General features: G+C 42.1%; 1 protein-coding gene across 1 annotated transcript; it reads left to right on the top strand.

Annotated features, from left to right (window-relative positions):
* Nucleotides 1-3,737: 3,737 nt before the first annotated feature.
* LOC309491986 (hexokinase-2-like) lies at nt 3,738-18,438 on the top strand. The gene is made up of 3 exons (XM_082191011.1): nt 3,738-4,272; nt 7,202-7,435; nt 17,242-18,438. Exons 1-3 carry the CDS (start codon nt 4,121-4,123, stop codon nt 17,549-17,551), a joined length of 696 nt encoding a protein of 231 aa, XP_082047137.1. The 5' UTR covers nt 3,738-4,120; the 3' UTR covers nt 17,552-18,438.
* Nucleotides 18,439-18,488: the final 50 nt, after the last annotated feature.

The raw sequence follows: 18,488 nt of genomic DNA on the forward strand, positions 1-18,488 counted from the left end.
AACATTGATTCGTTTTATGTAAATGTGCTCACCTGTTTAATAAAGTACATGTAGAAGCGGTCGAAGTCTCGGACGTGGAGCTCTCGTTTATATACTGTCTATGGGAGCTCTAGGCATCTCGAAAACACCGCGCTGATATTGATTCTCGTTTTAGTTCTCCTTTTGTATCCAAAGTCTGCTTGCCATGGTCCATAATGTTTGAACGAAACAACAACAGCGTGCAAATAGACATTGCGAACTACCGTCAGTCGCTTTGGTTACTATCAGAGGGCTCTGGTTCATAGCTCTGGTTGCCATGGCAGTACGAGCGGAAACCAGGGACAACGCGGATATGACGCCATTGACGGCGACAAAACGGAAATAAAGAAACGGGACGTTTCTCGAATTAAATTACAAATTTCTCCTGGTTTGAAAGTTGTTGGAAACAGTCGGGATAATGTAAGTACACAACTAAAAAAAATATATAACATAGATATAGTGATTTTTGCTATTTTTAAAGCAAAAAAGTTACATATTGTGGCTTTAAGAGGGGGAAAAAACAGAAATGCTGATCAAAGGGAGTAGGAACTAACCTGGAAATCCAGAGTTCTCACGAGAGCACAATTTGAATTTGCTCAGCGAGTCACTGGCATTGAGTAATGATGCTCATTAACTATGCCCTTGTATCTGATATAGGCGGGCCAGAGGCGAGATGACGACAGCGATGCGACGTCGAAAACATTGCAAGATGGCTATAGATGAACACCAGGGCTGCGTTCAGCCCCGGCAAAACGTTGCACAACGTTTTTTAAACAGAAACGGTGATGCGTTGAACACACTGTTCTGATGACGCAAGAGTTGCAACTATGGCAGCTGAGAAGGCTCATTCTTTGTGTTCTTTGTGAAGAATTTTCTGAGCCTGATGAAGTCGGTATAAATATGTGTTTAATACTACAAAATATGCTCGATGTTACAGTTACTGCACTTGCCGCCCAGAACAAAAGAGAACATCCCAGTCGAGTGAAGGGATTGCTGAAACTGAAATGGAAGCACACATCTTACCTAATTCAGACTAAAACACATCTATTTAGCCTCACATACTGACTTTATTTGTAGGTCATACTGTTTTAATACCCTGTATTTTCTTTCTCATTTTTAGGAAAAGCACTTAATTACCATTGTTTATTTCTATACCAAATGTCATACACTTGCAATGAAGCTAAAAATATAAACAACTACATCATTATGTTGATATCCTATATTTTTACAATAAAACTTACGACAAACATGTCTTCTAATATCCTCAGTTGTTGCGTATACCGAGCTGCATCGAACACATTTGTAAATTACTTTCCTTGAACCCATTGTGCAAGTTCACTTTAATACCCCGTGTTTTATATACATGTTGCTGCTGATTGGACTGCAGTTCTGACACACCCACCAAACAAGAGAAAACGTATCTCAAACCCCGTTGCACACCGGTGCACGTGAACATGACGTTCAACCCGGAAACCGTAGCAAAACGTTGCGCACCGTTTTGAACTTGAACATGCCCCAGTTGTTTGAAACGGCTTTGGCCGCTACAATGAACGAGTTAGACTTGGCTTTTTATCTAAAAGAGGAACAGAAGACAGCGCTCGAATCGTTCCTTTGCAAGAAGGGCGTTTTTGCTGTTTTGCCGACTGGATACGGCAAGAGTCTGATCTACCAGTTAGCTCCGCTGGTAGCTAAGCGTATGGGGCTCTGGATACATCACCCCGTGCATTGTTGTGATTGGTCGTAGTGTTATCCAATTGCGTGCAGTGAAATTTTTCAAATGCATGCTTGGTGCCGCCCCTCGAGTTGGGCGATTTTTATTACTCAATGCCAGACCCTTAATCTTTCGGCTGAGTAGGAACCTGAGTGTCATCTAAATCAAAGACAATAATGAAAACAAAACCCACACTTCAACTACATCCCATTCCCAATAAACTACCTAACACAATAAGAAAAGAAAACAAACAAGTAACAAAAAGTATTTCCGTTCAATCCCCACATAACCTTGTCTAACTGAGGAAAAGCCAAACCATTACAATGGCATACAATAGCTCCTTGCCTAGTGTGTTAACAATGCAATTCCCTAGGTGTTGTGAGATGAGAGTCACGTGACATGTTGTTCACTACTCCCTGGTCTGTTGTCAAAAAAAAGTAACAAAAGAAAAACAAACCACCGGGAGGGAAAAAAAACTATGTAGCTCAAAGCAAAAATCATACACACAGGGAGCAAACCAACGAGTCAAAAAGAAACAAAAAGAAGCGACAATAACAGGAAGTTTTGTCACATTTTGCTTGTCAAGTGTTAATGGAACATGTTCAGACATAATTATTTGAAATAAGTCAAATCCTTTTCTTAGCTGATCAGGAATCATTTTCAACCAGTTAAAACATTTTATATCGGCATCAAACCGGAGTTTCAATAGACCTTTCTTCCCTTTTGTGAAATCCCATTGAAATCAAGAAAAAAAGTAAGGCAGGACTTGATTTTGGTCATCTGAAATTGATTGGATTGTTGTGGTTTGCTATTGGTTGATCTCATGTGAGTGACAGGTTGTCCCGCCCTCACGCCAGTAAACATGTCATCAGAGAAGAGATGTTGTTGCAAGAGGAAGAGGAACTTATTTTGATTAAAGAAGTACAAGGGCATATGCATTTTTAAATGATGCTGTGCACAGATAAATAATTTATAATGAATATTGCAATATTCCATTAAAAACATTTCATGGTGACTTTAATTTCAAACTATAAAAAATATTATATAAAAAAAAAAACTTTAATTAAATTCATTAAATTATTGTTGCAAGTGACCCCTGTTCTCCACTACATTAATTACTTTCAAGGCCATGTCTCTAGAGTTTTAAGTAAGGAATAATTGACGACGGGCTGTTGAATGAATAGAAAAATAATGCACACCGTGACCCGAGGTGGGCGTTACACCTCGGGTGTGCATTATTTTTCTATTAATTCAACAGCCCGTCGTCAATTATTCTGCTTATACTACAGTTACCACACCTCAAAACATTGTTCAGATGATGTATTTCAAGACATTTGTCAGGTTTTTGTCCTTAAAATGCTCTTGTGTGTCGGACTAATTTCTTATGCATCCCATCCCAAGCCTCCGTTGCTAATTCCAAAACGTAATTTTAGAGCTAGTAACAGAGGCTTCAGCCACTGATAGTAGACTAATGTAGTTATTAGAGAGAGAGAGAGAGAGAGTTATCAAGCGTGTAGGAATTACCCGAGTCTCTGCGTCTCTCAACAGTGTTCGGCTGCAGCAGCGTCTCTAATAGCGAAACTTTTAGTTCATCTGCTGCAAGAACAGTGCTGTCATTACCTCGCTAGTGAGAAATTACATGTAGCTTTTAAGTTGTTTAAACCATTTTACTGATAAAATCGTCTGAGCAGCATTGACAACATGTTTCTGTGGGAGGGTGTGTTCGTACTGTATATGTGCACTTTAGAGTGGGAGAGAGAGAGTGAGTAAGTATATGCTGTCCATAAATAATAAAATGTAATTTTGCAGCAAAAAAACATGGAAATAATTTAAAATGTTTAACCTTTTGTTGACTATACTTATTTGCTTGGTCAGTGTCATTGTGTGTTTTGGTTCTTTTGCTGTTGTAGTCTGTAAGGACCTTTAAAAAAAAACTGAAAACATTTGCCAAAGTGATATGGAACTGTAATGTGGTCGAGACCTGCCTGGAACTACTTTAGCCCTGCATTTGCCTGAAAATAATTGCAAACCTTTGAACGTTCCTGAACCAATCAGATTCAAGCATTCAATAGCCCTTAGTAAAAAATAAATAAAAAAATCAACAATAGAATGTACCCTGTGATGTACCCTCTCTTTCCTTTCTTTTTTCCACAAATATTTCCTACACCCCTGATTAAGGGACAGTCCCCCTAAAGCATCCTGGTGTTAAGTGTCTCACTCAAGTGAGTAACAGTGATTGGGTTCTCTGGTTGCCCCAGCATGGGATCAATAACCTCTAGGCGACCATCGTCCCATACCGCCACACTGCATCATGAAACGCGTGTTCATCGTGGTCACTCATCATCCTGACTCTACGTGCTGCGTGTTTTGTTTTCATGCAGGTTTGAGAAGATGATAAGTGGGATGTACATGGGGGAGCTGGTCAGACTCATCCTGGTGAAGATGGCCAAAGACGCTCTGCTGTTCCAGGGACACACCACTCCAGATCTGCTCACCACTGGACACTTCCAGACCTCCTTTGTCTCTGCCATCGAAAATAGAAAGTCAGTACCATTTTGTGCTGGTGTGTTTCTAGCTCTACTAAAAGGGCTGCAGAAGTAAGCCGAATCTGATAAAGTTAGTTTAAAAGGTTACACTTTACAATAAGGTCTCTTTTGTCAACATTAGTTAATGCATTAGTTATCATGATCTAACAATGAGCAATATATTTTTTACAGCATTTATTAATCCGTGCTGATGTTAGTTAATAAAAATACAATTCTTCATTGTTTGTTCATGTTAGTTCACGTCACATTAACTAATGTTAACAAAAACAACTTTTGATTTAAATAATGTATTACTAAATGTTGAAATTAACATTAATATTAACAAATGATGTAGAAGTATTGTTTATTGTTTGTTCATGTCTAATAGTGTAGTACTAGTTAATGTTAATAAATGAAAACTTGTTAAAAAACATGTTAAAGTAAAAAAAAAAGAAAAAAAAAAGAGCTAAATCCTGGGGCTGTATTAACAAAGAATTTTATCTCACCTTAAGGGTTTCTACCTAAGTTTTAGCTTAACCTATTCACAAAACTCTTAAGAGCAAGTTTTACTAAGGAACTCTTATATGAGTAAGGTCAGGTTGACCTCATTTCTCTGGATGATGCCACTTTTTGGTATATATGGCTACATGAAATGCAAACAGTTTGTGTGTGTGCCTGCGCTTTATTTTTATCCCGGTGGGGACTTCAACCTGAATGCACACTGACTCATGGGGAGTCGTCGTGTCACAGTGGGGACCTAAATTGAGGTCCCCATGGGTACACAAGCTTATAAATCATACAGAATGAGAATTTTTTTTTATATATATAAAAATGCAGAACGTTTTCTGTGATGGGTAGGTTTAGGAGTAGGGTTAGTGTAAGGGGGCAGAATATCCAATGGTATAAAAACCATTACTTCTATGGAGAGTCCCCACAAAGATAGCGAATCAGACTTGTGTGTGTGTGTGTGTGTGTGTGTGTGTGTGTGTGTTTGTGTGTGTGTTTACTAGAACATTATCAAGTGTTGAGTAGCCTATAGCATACATTATGTTTAACATAATCAAGTATTACACTCACGGCTAATTCTATTCATTATCTCCTAATCAATTAAATGGCTAACACTTTTCAAAAACACTGTACGCATATAGTGATGTATAATACAGAACCACCAAAGATAAGACAAAGAAAGGAAAACTGGACTACGTTTAAAACTAAGAAACACTTTCGCGATACAGGTGATCCCTTTTTAAAAGGTCGATGTTATTGTAAAATTATTGTCTGCATCAGGAGGAACTTTTATCCTTATTTTTTTGTGAATACAGCCCCTGTTTTTAAGGTTGTACTTTCCTTACAAATGGCATCAGCTGATTCTTTGCCATGCTGCTCATTATTTTCATTGTTATATTCTAGGCTGTCAATTTTAGGTTGAAAAATAAAAGAATTAATCACGATTAATCTCAGAATTTTTCCACAAATAATGCGCCTAAAAGGCCCAGGTGTAATTATTAGGTCTGTAATTTGTGTAGCGGATATTCATGGTGTAAATTTATACAGCAGTGATCTTTACAGTCTTACATAATGTCACACTGAGTAAATGTGTTAGCGTTAAACATTTTTAATTAAACTACTTTTTGTGATGCAATGGAGTGTAATTTATAAATAACATGTATTATAATTTTGTATTACTTTGTTCGAAGAGTTTGCTTTAGGTGTATGGGTAGGATTTACATACATTTAGTATTGAACTAACTTTATTAATTCATTATTATTACAGGAATAATATTATTGGTGACAGTTGTTTGTATGCTGCTCCAGAACTCATTTGGGAGAGCACTAAATATCACATCATCTTACCAAGAAACATATGTATCTGTGAATATCTACTGTCGGGTCCAAATTCTCAGACCACAAGTGAAAATATTTTTTTTGTCCCTACACATAAGATCAGCATTAACAATTTGATTGAAAAGTTGAATTATACAAGGTTTTAGCATTTAATTTATCACTCTTTTGATTTAATGACAGCAACACAAGAACACAAACTTCACAAGTTAGATCAACACCTTATGAATCCATTTCATTCCTGTATAATTTGATCTTAAGGTCTCAATTTTTAAAATAAGTATCTTATGCTCACCAAGGCTGCTTTTATTTAATCAGAAATACAGCAAAAACAATAACATTGTGGGATATTATTACAATTTAGAAATTAAATGTAATAATATAATTTAAATGTATTCCTTTAGGGCAAAGCTGACTTTTCAGCATCATTATCCAGCATCACATGATCCTTCAGAAATCATTCTAATATGCTGATTTGGGGCTCAAGGAACATCTCTTATTATTATCAATGTTGGAAACCATTGTGCTGCTTAATATTTTTGTGGAAACAGTGATACATTTTTTTTTCTGGATTCTTTGATGAATAGAAAGTTCAAAAGAACAACATTTACTTGAATTTTATTTGTGATGTAAAAGTTTTTACTGTCACTTTTTATCAGTTTAAGTCATCCTTGCAGAATAAGTCCTTTCCTTCTTTAAAAAACCTTGCAGTTACTGAACAGAAACTTTTAAACAGTGTCCAAAAATTTTCCAAGAAACATTCAAAATCTGAAAGTGAACCATCTTGCAACAGTGTTTATTATACCAGCATCTGCACCTTAAGTCTTTAATACCCTGTTTTTGTTGCTTAGAATAATATTTGCTGCTAGGAAGGATTAATTAGTTTACTGTTTATTTGTATTTTCTTTTTTATTATTATTATTCTAATTTATATTTTGATTGTAATGCAATTAGAAAGATAGCTGTCGGGAAGAAGCTTTTTGTTATTTGCGTTGCGAACTGTCCCTCAGTAGTTTCGATTTGAGCCATTCACATGCTGTAGGCATTTGGTTAATATTAATTAAAACCTCCAAATAAATCAGAATCAACATTGTCTCTTCTGCAGGAATAACGAAGGTCTGGTGAGTGCAGATCAGGTGTTGAGAGGACTCGGACTGGACCCGTCCCCTGAAGACAGTGTGGCCACGCAGCGTGTGTGTCAGATTGTGTCTACGCGTGCGGCCCATCTCTGTGCTGCCACGCTGGCGGCTGTGCTACGGCAGATCCGAGATAACAAAGCCCTAGAGAAATTGCGCACCACTATTGGCGTGGATGGATCGGTCTACAAAAACCACCCACAGTGAGTCCATTGTCCGATACTTGTGTGAGATTGTTGTGGTACCAAATGATTACCATATTCATACACCATGCCATTGTACTTAAAAGAATACCATGGGAAATGTATTGTAGATGTTAGATTTCCATATTTTTCTGTTTCTTCTCAGTTGTTCAGATTATTCTAACTCGCCAAAATACTCAAAAGCTCATTGTTGTAAGGTTGGACCCCTTGTAAGTGGTAAATGCGTTTCAGAGAAGCTCTTGAGGCTGTAATTGAAATTAAAAGCAAGACGGAGAAAAACAGTTACAAGTGGCGTTGCCCTAGCCAACTTGAAACAACTCTATTTTAGGAGGGTTTGTCACACTTTATCATTTTTTGGGCAAACTATCCCCCAAATATGAAATAATGGTTTTAATGAAGTGATTCTCTAAACAAGAAACTAAAACTGCCAGTGGCGGTAAATGTCTAAATGAGAAAGTCAATGAGTCATTCATTTGATTCATTCACACGGCTGATTCATTCAGGAATTGAGTTAATAGCTCTATATTGCATATGCATATATACTGTATATATATATACTGTATATGCATATGCATACTGTATATATATATATATTGCATACAGTGCCTTAAGAAAGTATTCAAACCCCTTAATTTTGTACACATTTTGTTATGTTGCTCCCTTATGTTCAATTACTTTTAATTACTTCAAAAAAACCTCTCTTTTGGGAGGCTTTGTTACACTTACCAACTGTTATTTCTGAAATCTGGCCCCTGACTGAGCCTGTTTTTTTCTCCACTACTGTGACCTGCTGGAGTTTTGGTTCTGTGCCACTGTCGCCTTTGTCTGGCTCAGTTGGGGTTTAAAAGAAATGTAATATTCAGTAATATTATCGATTTAACTACAGTGACTGATTGGATAAGAACAAATCTGAACTGAATTGAGCTGTCATTCTGTCATACTCCCTGACTGAAGAGTGAAAAAGATGACAGACTAAACAACCTTTGTTGTGGATTGACAAGAAAATAGACTGACAGCAATAGACTAATCTAGACTGATCTTCAAAGAGGATTTATTATGTTAAAAAACATAGATCGTTCTGTGTCCGCATTTATACTTTACTTCTCAATTAAGTGCTTGACAATGCTAGGCATTTTTTTGTTTACAAAATTGGCCATGGATAATCGCTGTGGTAAAATTTGAGATCAGAGCAGAGCAAGACGACGGTTCGTCAGTTCATTCATGAACTCATTGGTCACTACACAAGAGCCCATTTCACGGACTCAGTAACTCATCCTGAATGTTGTAAGAGAGATTGGGATTGAAATTCTGGGGGCTTTTAACAACCACCCGCTGAAACGCAGATGCATACATCAAAATCCTACGATTCCTCAACGACTATGTAAATGAAGCGTATGACTGAAAAATTACTGTAAACTGTTAGTGGGTCCTGTGCTCTGCAATGATGCGTACAGACATTTTCCTAGAAAAAGTGATTATGAATTTTTATTGCTTGGAATTTCATTTATTAATATAATAACTCTTTCATTTTCAGTTATTGTTGATAATTTTATATTAAAGGAACTTAACATCTGATATTTTTTATTTATTTAACATGCATGTATCTATCTCTATATCTGTCTGTCTGTCTATATAATGTATGTTTATATCAAAATTGTATTCTAATTATTTACATGATGTTCTAATTAATGAATCTACTTAATCATTAAATTTGGCTGAGAAATTACCCCCAAAAGATAATTTAAAGTCATTATTGTGTTAAATGAGAAACACATAACACATTGCAAAAAGTAGCTTTACAAAGAAATTGTTTATTTGATTCAACATGTAATTTATTACACATAAACTTTTAAGCTACAATGGCCGTGGTTTGTTTTCCAGAAGCTGCATCTGTATTGTTATTTAGATATATTTATTTAGATATATTTACAAACCAGCATTCTTCAAAATACCTTCTTTTGTGTTCCTCAAAAGAAAGTCATACAGGTTTGAAATGACATGAGGATGAGTAAATGATGACAGAATAAAAATTTTGGGTGAACTGTCCCATGTCTACTTTCGATAAGAACTTTTCATTGGTGTTGTGTAGAGCACCTATTTACATGGCTTATGCTTTATGAAATTAAAACAATCTTCAAGCATCAACGTTAATTACTTGTGCTATTTTAATCCAGCACGCCCAACTTTGGTTCACAGCTTTCATCACCCAGGGTGCTAACGCATACGTTCATAGAAAGGGATCATGCTCGAACATTTTCTAAAGGTGTGGATGGCACTTTCAGAGATGACTAGTCTTCTTTCTCAAGATGCGTCTGTGTTGATTGGCTGTGCACAAGTGCCATCACATGCCAGTCATATGCAGTTTATTTTGGAATGTGTAGGTAGATGTAGAGCAAAGATGACATAGCTCAATTAGCCTCAAGACAACTTTCTTTAAAGGGAAAGTCAGCAATAATGAGATTGAAACAAAGAAATAGTGAAGTTTCTACCTCCTGTACTCATATATCTACAATCAAAGTTACAATTGGAGTGAAAACAAAACAACTTCATTAACTGCAATGGAAGCAATCTAGTTTTTTCACATTATGCTGCGGCTTGTACTTCCAGTGTATATTAGATCTGTATATTAGTTTTCAACCTGTGGAGCAGCTATTAATAAAGAAGCATACACTCGAGTAAAACAGCTGTAAATGTGAGATTTTACTAGCAAATGTTTAGTCATGCACTAAAGGGGGCAATTTGACTATTTTCGCAGCTAATCGTTGGCTATGGTTACTGTAGATTTGAGCAAAAACAACTAAAGACAAAATGGACGAGTGGCTTGTAAAAAACAAGAATACGTACTCGGTTACTAACGTAACCTCGGTTCTCTCTAGAAGAGGGAACGAGTACTGCGTAAGATATCTTACGCTAGGGGAAAATCCTTTTCCGCGAGATATTGAAGCCAAAAATTATCCTTAATTTTGTAATAATGCAAAACGCGTTGCAGCAGCAATGCAGACATAGGCGAGACAGCTCGCGCGCCTATTGGCTGCTCTGCGGCAACTGCAGCAGCCTATCGAGCGAGGCCTGGCGTGACGTCAGACCCAATCAGGGCACTTCGCGCCCGCTGCGTCACGTCCCGCCGAAATGGGCGTGGTCTAGGCCTATAAATATCGCTCGCAGGCAGCTATTATCTGGTTTTTCATCATCGAAGCAACCAGAGCGTGTGCATGCACGGCAAGATACGCAGTACTCGTTCCCTCTTCTAGAGAGAACCGAGGTTACGTTAGTAACCGAGTACGTTCTCTTACGAGAGGTCTCTCGTACTGCGTAAGATATCTTACGCTAGGGGACCCAGTGTAAAACGCCGTGCATGCTGAGATCTGACACCAAAGACCCAAGGGCGAAAGCCCGGGGTACATATAGTGCACAATCACTCAGTGAACTCACAGAGAGTCCGGGAAGAAGGAGGGGTGCAGCCTCACTTTTCCACATAAAGTAGCGTCGAAGGGACGCAAATTTCATCATACAGACAGGGCGGGGTACGGCCTGAACTGATGGGAAAAAATGTGGGTCTTACACAGTTTGCCCAGCTTTAAACTGTCGAAAATTGAGCTGTGCTCAGTAAACGCAGCATTCTGAGCTGAACGCATCAGGTCAGATAATACTGGTAGTTTAGACCGACAGCAGCCTGGCCTGCAGGGCGGGAACCTCTAGGTTATAAAACCTTATAAATGTAGACGGGGAGGCCCAGCCTGCCGCCATACAAATATCTTGCAAGGCAATCCCACTTGACCAGGCCCACGAAGAGGCCATGCCTCTCGTGGAATGCGCTCTGACACCCAAAGGGCACTGCATGCCCTTGGAGGCGTATGCCAGCGCTATAGCATCAACTATCCATCTGGATAGGCTCTGTTTCGACGCGGCTAGTCCCTTAGAACGTCCGCTAAACGAAACAAAGAGCTGTTCCGTCTGTCTGAAAACAGACGAGCGAGACACATAAGCTCGTAATGCCCTGACTGGGCAAAGGAGGCTCGCGTCTCTTTCCTCATCAGGGACCGGTAGGGCTGACAGAGAGATAATCTGCGCCCTAAACGGTGTGTTGAGGGATTTTGGAACATAACCGTGCTTAGGTTTGAGTATAACATTTGAGTCATTGGGCCCAAACTCCATGCACGCCGCGCTCACAGAGAGCGCGTGCAGATCCCCTATGCGCTTCACTGAAGCGAGAGCCAGCAAAAACACCGTTTTGAAAGACAGGTGTTTCAAATCGATTGACTGTAAAGGCTCAAATGGCGCACCTTTCATGGCTTCCAGAACCGTAGAAAGGTCCCATACGGGGACTGAGGGAGGTCTGGGAGGATTCAGTCTCTTAGCTCCTCTAAGGAAGCGGATGACTAAATCGTTCCTTCCTATTGACTGACCAAGCGTTGTTTCTGAGAACGCTGCTATAGCCGCCACATAAACTTTGAGCGTGGAGGGGGCCCTGCCCCCATCCAACAGCTCTTGTAGGAAGGAAAGCACCTCCGTCACATCACAGTTTGTGGGTGACACACCACGGGCTGTGCACCAGCCCGAAAACACTGACCATTTCGAAGAATAGAGTCGTCTTGTAGACGGAGCTCTAGCCTGCGTGATCGTGTTTAATACTCCTTTAGGGAGTCCAACATGTACCCGTTGATGGCCCAGACATGAAGGGACCATAGTTCCGGGTGAGGATGCCAGATCGAGCCGCGGGCCTGTGAGAGGAGATCTCTCCTCACTGGTACTGGCCACGGGGCAGTACTTGCTAACTGCATCACGGCTGGGAACCAAGGTTGGTTTTTCCAGAACGGTGCTACCAGCAGTACTGAGCATCCTTCTTCCCTGATCCGTTCTATCACCTGAGGCAGGAGAGAGACGGGGGGAAAAGCATAGAGCGGGCGGCGGGGCCACACATGGGCCAGCGCGCTCCTGCTCTTGGAGAAAAATTCTTGACAGTGAGCGTTTTCTTGAGACGCAAACAGGTCCACTTCCGCTCTGCCGAATTTCTTCCACAGCAGTTGGACTGTCTGTGGGTGTAGAGACCATTCGCCTGCCGGAACATTGTTCCTGGACAGTCTGTCTGGTCCTACAGTATATTCATGATCCCTGGCACGTGCGCTGCTCTGAGCGAGCGCAGGTTGCACTGAGCCCATACCAGGAGGCGTTCTGCCAGCCTGTACAGTTTCTCGGATCTGATGCCGCCCTGGCGATTTATGTAGGACACCACAGACATGTTGTCCGAACGGACCAAGACGTGGTGACCTTTTATTTGGGGACAAAAACGCGTCAGTGCGTTGTCTACTGCCAGCATTTCGAGGCAGTTTATGTGCAGGAGCTTCTCCCGTTCTGACCACTGGCCGAAGAACGGTCTGCCCTCGAGCAGCGCTCCCCATCCCGAGGTGGACGCGTCCGTGGACACCACTTTCACCCTCGAGGAAGTCCCCAGGCTTACACCTGATTGGTACCAGTCGTTCGCTTTCCAGGGTTTCAGAGCTGTAACGCATTTCTGATTGACCCTGAGGCGAAGCAAACCGGGTGCCCACGCTTCGCGTGGGACTCGCGCTTTCAGCCAAAACTGCAGCGGGCGCATGCGGAGCAGACCCAGCTGGAGCACTGACGATGCTGAGGCCATGAGACCTAGCATCTTCTGAAAATCTCTTGAGCGGGACAGACGCGCCGCAGCGAAAAGAGTTCGCTGTGCGTCGAATGTCTACCGCGCGCTGTTGTGATAGTCGCGCTATCATGGATAGTGAGTCCAGTTCTGTGCCCAGGAAAGATATTTTCTGACTGGGAGACAGGGAGCTCTTCGCCCAATTGACACTCAGACCCAAATCCTCGAGGTGATCGAGTAAAATGGTCGTGTGTTCTATGAGCACTGCGCGAGATTGCGCTAGAATCAGCCAATCGTCCAAATAGTTCAGCACTCGCATGCCTCTCATTCTGAGGGGTGCGAGCGCCGCATCCATGCACTTCGTAAATGTACGGGGTGCTAGGGACAAACCGAACGGCAGGACTGTGTACTGATATGCCTGGCCCTCGAAGGCGAATCTCAAATATCGCCTGTGACATGACGCTATCTGTATTTGAAAACACGCGTCTTTCAGATCTATTGACACAAACCAATCTCCTTGGCGAATCTGCACAAGGATTTGCCTGGTCGTGAGCATCCTGAACTGTCGCTTCACAAGCACTTTGTTCAGTTGCCTTAGATCTAGTATGGGTCTGAGACCCCCGTCTTTTTTCGGTACCAGGAAGTATCTGCTGTATAGCCCTCCCTCGCTCTGATCTTGAGAGAGAGGTTCTATGGCCCCTTTGCTCAATAGTTTCGTCACCTCGGCTCGAAGTAGATGTGCTACTTCTGCTTTTACCGTGGTCTCGACGCGCGCCACATAGCGGCGAGGGCGTCGGCGAAACTGCAGCGAATAGCCTCTTTCTATAATGTTCAGCACCCACTTCGAAACCCCGGGTAGCTTTGCCCATGCGTCTGCATGGATAGCTAGGGGTCGAATACGAAGCGCGCTCCGCTCGCTCAGCGATGGAGAAGCTTCGGTGTGCTGTAACACAAGCGTGTCGCTCGTGACATTTGAGGCATGGGGCGCGCTGATGACAGCGGGCAGATTGCCCGCGCTCGACTCCTCTGCGGTGGTTAACCGCGAGGGGGAGGGCTGGGCGGTTCCCGTGGGAACTGTCATGTCTATGTGTGGATGTGGGCGCGGGACAGCGGGCACATTTATCACACCGAAAGCATCGTTCGCTTGCGTGAAGCGAGTGCACGTTGGTTTCGTTTTTACAGAAACCGTGAGACATGCATAACGTGGTGTTAGTGGGCACATTCACCATGTTTGAAGCGCAATCGGTCTGAGCCGATTCATGTGCGCGAGCCCTGTGTGACGGGCTGTGCTTGTGTGTAGAGATGGGCACTGGGCAGTGGGCATTCTTCTTACACATAAAGCACCATCGGCCGTGGCCGGGACACCAGAAAAAATTCACACTTATGGGATTTATCTGGGTAGCCGTAAAAACGGCGTTTGTGTGCAGGCAAGCGGGTGACAGAACCGACTTGTTTACTGCAGGATACACTGGAACAGTCACATTTACTGGAACTGAACGAGCGAGAAGTTGCCATAGAAACAGAGAGCGTCAACATGCTGGCGTTTATTGCAGGCCTGCGTGCATTACAACAGGCTTGTTCACTGCAATATTGACATTTCCAGTCGCCTGAATTCCAGAGGGGAATGGGAAATGTATAGGAAAAAGGAGGTTGGTCCGTCCGCAGCGGGACCAGAAAAACTCCCTTTTTTCCTTACGCCAGTGACGCACGGAACACCATAGAAACGGTGTTTGGGTGCAGGCGAGCGGGTTGTACAACGCGCTCGTTGGCTGCAAAATACACATCTGCAGTCGCCTTTTCAGGGAACTGACAGAGCGAGCATTGACGGCATAATTTTATCTGCCGGTAGACCCGGGGATCGAACGCGGGTCTCTCGCGTGCAAAAACCTGAGAGTCTGCCACTGGGCCACAGGGGGAGACACATTGTAACTCAGTTAGCGCGAGTATTATAAGAGACCGTCAACGTGCTGGCGTTTGTTTGCAGGCATGCGTGTATTACAACAGGCTTGCTCACTGCAATACAGACATTTCCAGTCGCCCGAACTTCAGAGGGGAATGAGAAATGTACGAGAAAGACGAGGTCGGTCCATCCGCGGGGGGACCAGAAAACGCTCTTTTCTCCTTTCGCCAGTGACGCACGGAAACCATAGAAACGGTGTTTGGGTGCAGGCGAGCGGGTTGTGCAACGCGCTCGTTGGCTGCAAAATGCACGTCTGCAGTCGCTTTTCAGGGAACTGACAGAGCGAAGCATTGGCGGCATAATTTTAACTGCCGCTAGACCGGGATTCGAACTCCGGTCTCTCGTGGGAAAAACCAATGATTCCGCCACTGAGCCACAGGGGGGGAACGCAAAGGTTTTTGGATGCACGAGCATATAAGAGCGTCACATGCTTTCTTCGGCGTATGCTTGCAGGCGCGCTTGTATTAAAACAGGCTCGCCTGCTGCAATATTGATATTTCCAGTCGCATGATCAGGGAACTGGGAATATGTATGAGAAATTGAAGGTTAGTCCATCCTCGGAGGGACTAAAAAACACATCTTTCTCCTTTCGCCGGTGAGTGACGCATGAATGGGGCGCAGAAGGCAGGGTAGCTTTCTTATAACGTAAAGAAAAACTAACCCCGACCGTCCGCTTCCAGCCTCCCTTGTGAGCGGCGCAGTTTGCGCGGCTTGAACAGAGGGAGAGAGAAAGCTAGCCCCGTGACCGCCCGCTCCTGACATCCTCTGTGAGCGGCGCGGTGTGCGCGGCTCGAACAGAGGGAGAACAGGTATCGTCCCCCAAGCAGGCAAGGCAAGCGGGTGAACCGGCAAGCTTTGCGGGTTGGGGGGGGGGCGGAGGAGCAGTCTCGGAGAAGGATGCCAGGTGAGTCCTCAGAGTCACCATAGGCAGTACCTAACTCACAGTGAGGGCAGTCGCCGTCAGCGAGTGCGAGAGCTGCGTGATCAGGAAAAGGGGCGTCTTGAAAAAGACGCCCAGCTCTTTTAGTGCAATGGGAGTGTGTGTCGCGGCGGCGAGCACACACACATACATAAACACAGTAGCAGAGAAAGGATATAATGCCGGAAAGCGCAGCAGGAAGGCAAGGAAGGCGGCGCGGCCAGCGACTTCAGTGACTCGTCCCGCTGAAGGTGCTCTCTCTCGACGGCGCGGCTTCTAATCCAGCTCCAGCGATGCGTGTGCTTCGCTTGAAGGATGAAAAATCAGATAATAGCTGCCTGCGAGCGATATTTATAGGCCTAGACCACGCCCATTTCGGCGGGACGTGACGCAGCGGGCGCGAAGTGCCCTGATTGGGTCTGACGTCACGCCAGGCCTCGCTCGATAGGCTGCTGCAGTTGCCGCAGAGCAGCCAATAGGCGCGCGAGCTGTCTCGCCTATGTCTGCATTGCTGCTGCAACGCGTTTTGCATTATTACAAAATTAAGGATAATTTTTGGCTTCAATATCTCGCGGAAAAGGATTTTCCCCTAGCGTAAGATATCTTACGCAGTACGAGAGACCTCTCGTAAGAGAACCAGAGATTATCAAACGGTTAAACTGAATGATAAACAAGCTCAGCCTCACACTAAATTTGGTATGCATAATACTAAAATGTAAATATAATGACACATTTTACACTATACAATATCATTTTATATACAATAAACACTATAATGTAAATAAAAATGTACATAATACATTTAATTTATTATTATTTTAAATGAATTATTTTTATTTTATTTATTAAATTTGAAGATCATTGTGTTTGCAAGTCTAGGGCTTATCCAACTTTTTTCTCCAAAAAATGAAAAATGTCAAAAATCCACACCATCACACATTATTCCAAAATCCACTTGAAGACTGATCAAGACCCTGGTCAGATCTTTATTCCAGGACATCATAAATGTTTTAACATTCATTTTTTGGAGTTCATATATAATTTAACTGAAGAATCACCAAACTTCAATTGCAAACATTGCATCAGCACTCAAAGTAGTTGTTCTCAAACCTTTAAATGTACTCTCTACCATGCAACCGACTACTTTATTATGAGCTAATGTTATTTTCTCCTGTTCCCCATCTTGTGCATCTTTCTCATTTTCCTCTAACCTTTCCTTCCTTTTCCTTTCTTCTTCTTTCTTTGCTTTTAAACCCTTTTCTCTCTCTCATTCACAAACACACTCTTTTGCTCTGTGTTTTTTTCGGTAGGTTTGCCCGGCGACTGAATAAAATGGTTCGATCATTGGTGCCTGACTGCGACGTGCGTTTCTTGCGCTCTGAGGATGGCAGCGGCAAAGGGGCTGCCATGGTTACAGCTGTGGCATACCGGTTGGCAAAGCAGCATGCAGAACGTCAGCGTATCCTGGACACCTTACGCCTCAATCGGGATCAACTCCTGGAGGTGAAGAAAAGGATGGAAGGGGAGATGAACCGAGGCCTGGCTAAAAATACACACCTTGAAGCCACTGTTAAAATGCTGCCCACCTTTGTGCGCTCTACACCGGATGGAACAGGTTAGAGTTAGAAACTTAATTTTTTCTAATAATTTGAGCAAACTAAAAGAAGTCAAAATGCCATCATCTTTTATTCACCCCGTGTTCCAAAACCAGATTTTTTTTTGTGAAAGCAAAATTGTAAAAAAAAAATTATAATAATTAACAATTCATAGTGAGCACATCTGTCGATCTCTAAAATGAACACAAAGCACAATGAAAGCACAATAATTGTGCTCCATATGACTACAGTACAGTATATTCCAAGTATACTGAAGTGTGAAGAACAGACCAGAATGTACTGCAAGTTGCCTAGGATTCCAAAATGGTTTGATGTTATTGACACCAAAATAGCATTGGTTTTGCACATTGTTTATTTATTTATTTAGCATTTACCTTTTTATTTATTTTGCATTTTACTTACTGGTTTAATTGTTTTACATTTAATGTGTTAATTGATTTGTTTTGCATTTGATTTGATTTATTTGTTTGTATTTTAATTATTTATTTGTTTTACATTTTACGTAACACTTTAGTTTAGGGTCCAATTCTCACCATTAACTAGTTGCTTATTAGCATGCATATTACTAGGTATATTAGTACTTCTAAAGCACATATTAAAGCAACACCAAAGATTCTTTTGTACCTTAAAATAATGTTTCAGTGCTTCATCAACTCATAACAGGGTGAACGGCACTTCTGCATTCGCTTTGCGACCCTCTATCGGCTATAACCGCACTATGCAAGTTTGCCAGATCGGGTTGCAGATCTGTAGTTCGAATGAGACATAAGAAACTACAAATTTTTCTTGCTTTATGGCAAGCGTTACTATAGCCGATAGGTTATATATTTTTTACTATATAAAAAATAGCCATTTCTGATGTCGCAATACATCATACTTTCATAAAATCATGCAACATACTCAACCTTGTCTGTGGACATCGGTATTTCCAAAGCCGGTGC

Source organism: Leuciscus leuciscus, assembly GCF_965113295.1.
Source record: "Leuciscus leuciscus genome assembly, contig: HAP1_SCAFFOLD_805, whole genome shotgun sequence".
Taxonomy (NCBI): domain Eukaryota; kingdom Metazoa; phylum Chordata; class Actinopteri; order Cypriniformes; family Leuciscidae; genus Leuciscus; species Leuciscus leuciscus.

Bases quoted from the DNA above. Each gene is read 5' to 3' on its own strand.
- LOC309491986 (XM_082191011.1), top strand. From the start codon at position 4,121: ATGATAAGTGGGATGTACATGGGGGAGCTGGTCAGACTCATCCTGGTG. The intron at 4,273-7,201 runs GTCAGTACCATT...TCTCTTCTGCAG, and splicing joins TCTGCCATCGAAAATAGAAA to GAATAACGAAGGTCTGGTGA. The intron at 7,436-17,241 runs GTGAGTCCATTG...TTTTTTCGGTAG, and splicing joins GTCTACAAAAACCACCCACA to GTTTGCCCGGCGACTGAATA.